An 8,949-nucleotide genomic window follows, 5' to 3' on the forward strand; every position below is an offset into this window, starting at 1 on the left:
GCAAAGCGAAAAGTGGCCATCCGAAGTTATAAACATTTGGAATACAGATCGGCAGGCAAATAAAGTCAATAATTTGAATGAAAAAAAGTATTGATTGATATGAAACCGAGTTTATCGCGAGGAGAAAGGCTTCAATGTATTATATTCCAAGTTTGGCTTCAATTGAACAATAAACGGCGGAGAAATTGTTCATAATATAGTGAAATCATCCGAAGTTACCTGCTTTTACGGTACTCAGTGCTGCAGTGGTTATTTCATCCATCTGTTCATACACATATCGTGTTCATTCTATATTCTCAACGATTCCAAGCGGTATGCTTACTAATTTATAACGCTATTTATTGTTACCCCCATCTACTTTGTTGAGTTAACCTGTTTTTCACAGATTAGAATAATTTTTATCTGTAATGTATTAATGACGATTCGACTTACCCCAGCACTTGCAATCTTCTTGCACCCCAGCACTTGCAATCTTATTTGAACTCTTGGCAAACATTTATAACTATGATTACGCCGTGTTATCGGCATAATATCCCTACCGGGATATATTTAAAATCTGTTTAAATAACTATCAATTCCATAATGCTGCGATATCGGCTCGGTATCCTGTCATCGCACTGTACTGCATTCCTGCTGCCGTTCCCATAGTTACTCGCACATATGTGCTTGGAGTCGTTTTTGGTTTTGCTTTTCTGTGTTTCGAGCGTCTCTTGGATTCAGGTCGTCTCGATTTTTCACTTCTTTATATTCTTTTATTCATTGTTTGACTTTTTTCATTGTTTTATGATTCATTTATTAGACTTTAGCTCAGGTGTCGCTGCTCGATAACCAATTTTGGTTTTCGCGACTCCTTTCACCTCCAATTATCCGTTTTTGCTTCCTTTTACATTCCGTATGCATTTAGTGTATTTCATGTGTGGTGAAAAAATAAACTACTGATTACTGATTACTGAACGTACCTTGATATTAGGCAGTTTTGGAACCCTTTGCTGCAGACAAAAATAACCGTCAACCGTGGATTTAATTGGCGGGCGTTGAGTAGATGTTCATTATCCCACAGAAATGTCGCTGAAATATGACGAAATAAACTTTCTACGTTCTACGGACCCCATATATTTTCTCATCAAATAAATTCCTAAGTAAATGGTTTAGCTGCTGCCAATAGCCTACATTGTGGGTATAATCGATTGGCAACAGTTGGAGTTTAATTTGTTCGACGAAACGTCAGTCTCTTCTATCGTACACGAACTTACGATTTTGGAGTTTCCGATTACAGAGCTTAGCTTAGCCTGAACAGGACAGCTATTAGGGCATATGGCGGGTGTTCAAAATGGGATATACTGATCGATACATGAAATATGCCTTGTATATTTTTAGACATTTTATCACTAATTACTTCAATGGCACCCATTCTATATTTCTTCATAATACGAAATATCAACACTATTTTGAGACTCTATTATTATATTTATTGTTCATGTACACGTGTGCTAGAATTTTAAGATATTATAATATGTACGATATGTGAATAAAAGCTTCCAAAGTATGTTCTTTACAATTTATTCAAAAACAGTTATGTTTTGCGTCTAAAACATACAATGCAGAAAGTTCATTATATTCGGTGTCATTTTTGTGGTGTCCTCTTGATCCTGATTATCGAAGCATCGCGTTCTAAAAAAAATAAAGACATTACAAAAGTTACCTGATAAAAGGTTTTATCAAATCTCATTTAATCGTTGATTAATTAAGTTAATAACATAGTTTTCATCTCTTTTTGAATTTGAATGAAAATTGCCACCGAATAAATGTGCGAGACTCGATCTATTTGTAATTGTCTGGTTGGTAGCCTAACTGGCTTGGCCTTCCTATTCTAGATGTTACGATTGCTAATTTCTTCTGCGCAAGTTTTTGTGAACAATTGTCCACTTGGAGTGACCATGTTCTTGTTGTCCATCCTTGGGATAGATTTAAATTTATCAAGTGTTAGGAGCAAATCAGTCAAAAGTGCCTTTTCCCCATTAACCGCATAGAATTTTACGCAATAATTGGTGTGGTCAAAGTGGTGAAACAGCTGATAGAATTATTTCCAAATATATATCAGTAATTTCCCTAGGCTATCATGCGAGTATATAAAAGTAATGCAGAAATGTCCAACGAGAAATATAGTCATTTCGACTTGTCAGTACAAAAAACCTCATTGGCATACTCAGGAGTTCCAAAGGGACTACTTGGTCAGCAAATGCTGATACATATGACAAATTAGTCGATTATGAAAACTTTTAAATTACACGATAATATAACTCACAATGTCGGGTTCATCCTTTTTTTGATCCATCATTCTGTAGCTCAATATATCCTGGAACAAAAACCAAAGCTTTTTGTGTGAAATATAACAGAAATCAAGCAATGGATTACTCGAAAGTAATAGGTCACTAAAACTTGCCACGCAAAAAAACCTTTTCAAACAAAAAGCAACGAGTGAGAACATCATGTATTCGTAGAAATTAAAATATTTAAATCGATAATCAAGTGTATGCTTAACAATGATCGATGCTTTATTTTCAATGCGCCGATACAATGTAAAATAGCATTATTCTTTTAATTAATTAGGTAGGTCTACAACAGGGTAATTACAAACCATAACATTTTAAACATTTTTGTCATACCCCTTGCCTAAACAGTACCGCCAACCCAACGCTGTCACGAAAACTGATAAGAAAAAATTATATATTAAAACTGGTAATTATTTGAAATAACTTGTACCGCAGAAATATTATAATATAAGCTGGAATCCTCGTCACAGTCATATTACGTACCAAAGGGCTAAAACCCTAATATAGCCTACGATCACCGAACTCTTTTGTTTGTAAAATTTTAAGAGTAAAAAGTGTGTGCGTGCTCGTGTTATTGCGAAATTTAGGACTGGGGGCCCACCAGAGATCCACAAGAACTAACTGCCTACCTTCAGGGTGATGAATGAAAAATAGGGCCAATGTCACAGATAGGACGAACGTTTCTTGTTAAATTTCCCATTTTGTTCATGTTCATTTGCCAAATCTTTTACTCAATTTTACTAAACACTGGTTCAGCATTCACCCCCATTTGCGACAAACGTTCAATTTTCCAAAGTCTTACAGCAGTCGTACTTTTACAAAAGCGCAAAAATTCTCCACAAATGCCAAGGTATTAAAAGACATAATAATCCTAAAAGGGACTAGGTGACCAATGAAACTTCGAAGATAACCTTCTCCGAGGCGCTGTTTTATGCGCCATTAATTAAGCATGTTTCGGAACGGAATAAATATCCATATGCCGTGCGCAAAGTCATAAGGTAACAACACCAATACGTACCGCCAACACCTGCGCGTAAGCTGAATCTCCATTGTCAGCCTCATTCATCTTCTCTGGATATCCGGCCAGTAGCTTGATTAAAATCGGTCCCAGTTCAGCTCTGTCGGATTCAACATTTCCAAAGTTCCTGGAACACACATATTGCGATCAGAAAAATTACAAAAGTTTCACATCTTGAGATATAGAGTTCACTACTTCAAAAATATATATTCACACAATCTTAAATATACATATATAGCATTTTATGTGAGCGCTACCATAATAATCAATTCAACCAGCAATAAATTGGACATTAAATTTAATTAAATTCCAATATTGCTAAGTACCTTTTTGAGGCAGAAGCTGGTTTTCGACCCCAGGGACTTCGTGATTCTGACACTATGTTATAATACCTTTTCCCAGTGAATCCACCTGGTTTCCACCAACTGGTCCAATGGTGTTGTGCATGGATCTCCGCGATAAAGCAACTTGTTGTGATGTACAACACAAGAAAAACACCCAGGGTTCTTCCACTGGATTTTTCCATTTTAGTTTTTTTTTCAATTTTTCTATTGTGATACTGAGAGAGATGAAAATAAAAATATAAATTTAATTTATCGTGTCAAATCAATTCTTTCGCTAAAGAAACAACCCACCAGGGAAACATCAAAACTCTCATTATAGCCGACCTAAAACCACACATATTTTTAATCCACCCCCGAATTTGTTATAAAATATATTCAGTATTAAATATTTTGTTCGACTACTTTTACGGAGTCAAATGCAATTTAGTTCGCTCCAGGCAAAAGACGAGGAAGAACAAAACTACTGGTATTGCAGCATATCAAGTCCAAAGGCTGATGATTCCTCGCTCCACCCCTGCATTGAAGCTACTTTGAAGAATTCTATTCAGCTCATTTTTATATAATTCTAGGACCATGCATAATTAATTTCCCGTGGTAATAGTATTCTTTATCTTCAGAGACTTTCATCAGGTCCAATGAAATTGCTTTGTCGTTAGCTTTAAAATTATTCAACGCTTTCCTAGGAATTTGGCTAGCATTAAGCTAAACATCAATAAATTGAACGCTGCCATTCGAACGATGTATCACGACGTAGTCACGGGCGTCATAAAAAGGTTTGGTGAAATAATGGAATACATTACCTAATTTGAAGACAATATCTTTCTTACAGTGAACTTTTTTAATCAAGGCAGTATTTTTTTCTTCAATAAAACTAAACAACGGATTTAAATTTTCAGAATTCAATTTTGTTGTAACCCTTACCCTTGTTATGTTCAATTTTCTTTGTGTCTTTAGTCTTATTCGTATTTGTCATATTCCTCTAAATGGGGGAGGTCAGGAAGTTTACTGAACTTTCCATTGAAAAAGCACATGAGACCAAAGAGAACGTAATTAGAACTTACCTGAAATTACCAATATTGAAGACATGTATTATGTTATGTTTAAGCAAAATTACGGAAAAATAATTCAATGTTTTTAACTTACAATAATACCTGCATTGGAAATTTCTTCTGAATTTGAGCCTCAATGTTTTATTCCCAAATTATGAACCCTATTGTGAAATATTCCAAACATTTTATTTTATTTTAGAGTAGATATTAAATTAACTTTCTAAATGAACAAGTGAGTCTAGAGACTGCGAAGCTAAATAGAAAAATGAGCCAAATTGAAAAAAAAAATCTTTTTTTACATATGGTTATTAAGGAATATATATATATATATAATATAGATTAGCCATTTAATGTAATAAATTTTGTAAGGTAAAGTGGATTTCAAAATTCATTGAAGATTATTACATTTTGGTATTGACTAGGTCTTATTTTTGGGAAAACACAGTAGTTAACTATCGAATAGAACTGTATTCTTTCTGACCACGCTATTCGAGATGCCTTTAGCATTACAACTGGATTCGTCATTCTTGAATGATTTTAGGAAATTTCAGATTTAAACATTGGTAGGGATTTGTTCAAAAAGAATTGTTTTAAAACAATTGTTTTAAATCAGGTTTTTGGGCCTGTTTTGTTCAAAATGGCTGTACTATTGGATTTTTTTGTATTAAATAGGTTGAAGAAAAATGGATGTAAAAACTTGCCAAGCGCTTCTTATTTGCAATAAATCTTTCGAAACGCCACAAATATCGATGAAGGGACATGCACACCTTCTCAAGCTGTAGTTAAGTGGTTGGCGCAGTAGGACGCAACCGATAAGCCATTACGTGAACGACCCTGCTGGGATGAAACCACGTTGCGAAAATTGAAATGCGATCGAATAAATGAGTTTGTAGAACCTTGAAAAACTCACTTCAACCTTAAAAAACAAAGCATGCTAACTGCTAAGCATAAATCAACCGAACAGTATTAACCGTAACAATGACTTCATTTTATGAGAAAAATGTCAATACATGACCTCGAAATCCATAATATGGCGTCATAACAGATTAGTTGTGGCGTCTTTGCATCAGAGAACTCTTACAAGTAACATAGGCTAGGGTTAGGGTGTCTCATCATTCATATCAGTAGATTACCGCCGATATAAGCATATTCTTCATTATCGCAACTCATTCGTTTTGCGGCAGGGCTGCACTTGATCGAATTGCTTTTGTAGTGGGCTCGTGAGCTAGTTTTGCAAGGGGTATTTTAATTAAAAATACAGAAAAATTTTGATTTAAAACAAGCCCTTGTTTTAAAACACGATGTTATTTTTAGAATTGATAAAAAACAAAACCCTAAACATTGGCCCTTTCGTACTTAAAGGAGAATCTGAATAACCCTCGTCCAAATTTATCATTGTCCGCTATATGATTTCACTGTTTTAGAATTGATAAAAAACAAAACCCTAAACATTGGCCCTTTCGTACTTAAAGGAGAATCTGAATAACCCTCGTCTAAATTTATCATTGTCCGCTACATGATTTCACTGTTTTCGTGGGATCGAAAGCCCGTAAGGCAACCTAATTGAATAGCAAACTTTTGATATATATTTGCATATTATCAAATACATCAGAAAATGTATAAATATACATATATATCGCTCGAATTGAGAACTCTCCATGAGATTTAACATTCAGCGATTTTTGAGAGCAGCCATAACAATCATCAAGGGGTAGCGTATTTCAGATTTTAAGTCAGATTTCATCTTGATTGGTCAATATTACGATTAAAAGGGCATTCAAAAAACATTAGAGCCACCAGATCTCCCATTTTTAACATTTTCAGGACATAGCATCCCCGTCAGCTGTTCATGCCAAATCACATTTGACGTCAGGTATTACTCTCTTGAGCAAGTTGCATCCAGATTTCAGATGATGCCACACTTTCCCTCCATGCTGTCTCTTCATCACTTTTCTGGTCTATCTTTCCCTCTTTTTTCTTCCTTCGGGGTCCATTCTGCTGTGATTTTGGCCCAGCTCGTATTGCCCATTTTGGCAAGATGTCCTGCCCTTCGGCCTTTCATGCTGTATGTTCTTTCAAGTATCTATTTACTCCTTAAACTTCTTCGTTTCTGATGCAATCTCTTATTGTAATATTCAAGGTGCATCTTCCCATAGCCTACTGCTTCGGGCCACTGCTATTTTTTTTTCTTAATTACAGTATCAAGTTTCTGCTACATAACATCATGTGAAATTATTTAAAGAGAGTCGATCAGCAAAGCCAAAATTGTAATAAATGTTTCCTCGAGCATCGATTTCCTTGTTTATATCCGTAACAATGACCACTCAGCAATTAGTCAACCAACACGTAACAATTGCAACTTGTACAGCCGCTCAGATTGTTTTTTGCTCAGACAGATATTCAAGCATAGTTATAAACATTGCGTCGTTTTCTAGTTTTGCGTAGTATTTGTCAGTTTTCAGTTATGTTTACAGAAAATAGTTGCAAATCAAATAGCTCAATTGTTATTATAACTTCCAGAGTGTAATAGGGGCAGATTCTAAATTAATTGATTTACTCTTGGATCATGCCTAATTTCAAACGATTGAAAAAAAATGAGTTCTAAAACTTTCATTCTCGACGATGACAGTTCTTCGTTAAAAAGGCCATAAACATCAAATACGGGTTTTGAGTGTTGTTCATGGAATATATGAACATGTTGTTCATGTGATTTTTTTAATCCCTAAACTGTTTACTGCGTCCACTAAAACAAAAGCAACCTTTATACATCATTAGGTGAACTTTCTAATTCCGGCCAGATGCAAATTATTTACTTTTTCGAACCTGAGCCACTCTGAAAAATATTTTTGAATATAGAATATATTCCATATTGGGCTATGGATCAGAGGAAACCCTGATATTACAAAAAAACATAACTCATCTCTAGGCCACTAAGTATTTAATAGAGAAAACACTGTCGAATTGTGCCCCGTAGAGCATGTCCCACTGAATCCCGGTCCATGGGTGGACGGGGACATAATGGCCATTAAATTATTATTTGATTTACAGTTACTTTTTTGAAACACAACTGAAACTGATAACTGACAAATAATACGAAAAAGCGCGAGAATGAGTCAATGAGACTCTGAACGAAGGAGGTTTCTGAGCGACTACACAAATTACCATTGTTTCGTCATCGTTTACTTTTTGCGGCACTTTAATCAATCTCGCAATCTTGGACCATTCTGAAATCAGAGACAATGCATGACAACCAGGGGCTTGCCAAACTCTCCTGCTGCCCGGGGCGAGTTTTGATAATGCTGCCTCTTATAACTAACTTCAAAAAAAATAATTCGTGAAAATAACAAATTATAGATGTTGTTATGCATGGGAATAAATAAACTAAAGGCCAAGTAAGATGAAAACGTTTGTTTTATTAAAAAATAAATCGTCAACCTAAGTAACATACTCATATTTACAAGATCGAATACATTTATTAGCCAAAATCATGTTCAATCGCTACTTTGCTGGCAACAAATGTCTGAACAACAGGCTCTTACACCTCGTTAGTCAGAAATTTCTTTTCGATGCTGATCAAAGATAAACTTAACAGGCCCAGATTTGACATCGAAGACATTTAATATGTTTTTATCTGTTTCACTTTGAGAAAGATCGTTCGCAATTAGCAATTGAGTAGCCAATTATGAGTAATAAAGAATATGCAATGCACGAAGTATGAAAAACATTCCAGCCGAGCCCAATAAACGAAGCAATAAAATCTTCAACATTTTTTGGAAAATCTTCGTTTCCACGTCGGAAAAGCGACGCATCGGTAGATATTTTAGCAGTCACACAGACAGATTTTATCGCATGATTGTAAACATTATCTTTTTGCATGGTTTTTATTAGTTATTGCTTTTTGCTTGTGTTTCGGAAATTACAGTACGAATCAAATAATTCAATGATTATTCTGTCTACGTATGGTGAGCCTAAATATAGAAAGAGTTTTTCTGGGTTCAACAGTCGGGTAAACGTCAATTGTTGACTCACCATCACCACAGTTAGTCACAAAAGTTTAAACGCCTAATGTCAGCTTCTAGTTAAATAAAAACACGTCGAGAAAAACATGTGTACACGCAAACTAAAGCTCCGTTCTGCTACCCTCTATAAAGTGCTGCCCGGGGCGATTGCCCCCTTCGCCCCCTCTAGGCACGCCACTGATGACA

At 35.3% G+C, this 8,949-nt stretch overlaps 1 protein-coding gene across 2 annotated transcripts; it reads right to left on the reverse strand.

Annotated features, from left to right (window-relative positions):
* Positions 1-957: 957 nt before the first annotated feature.
* Positions 958-3,906, reverse strand: LOC120336350 (uncharacterized). Of its 2 annotated transcripts, none has more exons than XM_039404020.2 (4): positions 3,744-3,906; positions 3,352-3,478; positions 2,306-2,356; positions 958-1,671 (listed from the first exon to the last, which is right to left on the reverse strand). In XM_039404020.2, exons 1-4 carry the CDS (start codon positions 3,875-3,877, stop codon positions 1,654-1,656), a joined length of 330 nt encoding a protein of 109 aa, XP_039259954.1. In that variant the 5' UTR covers positions 3,878-3,906; the 3' UTR covers positions 958-1,653. The 2 variants fall into 2 exon arrangements, with proteins under 2 accessions (XP_039259954.1, XP_039259952.1); XM_039404018.2 differs by having other exon boundaries at positions 3,678-3,906.
* Positions 3,907-8,949: the final 5,043 nt, after the last annotated feature.

The sequence above is a fragment of the Styela clava genome, chromosome 2 (assembly GCF_964204865.1).
Source record: "Styela clava chromosome 2, kaStyClav1.hap1.2, whole genome shotgun sequence".
Taxonomy (NCBI): Eukaryota; Metazoa; Chordata; class Ascidiacea; order Stolidobranchia; family Styelidae; genus Styela; species Styela clava.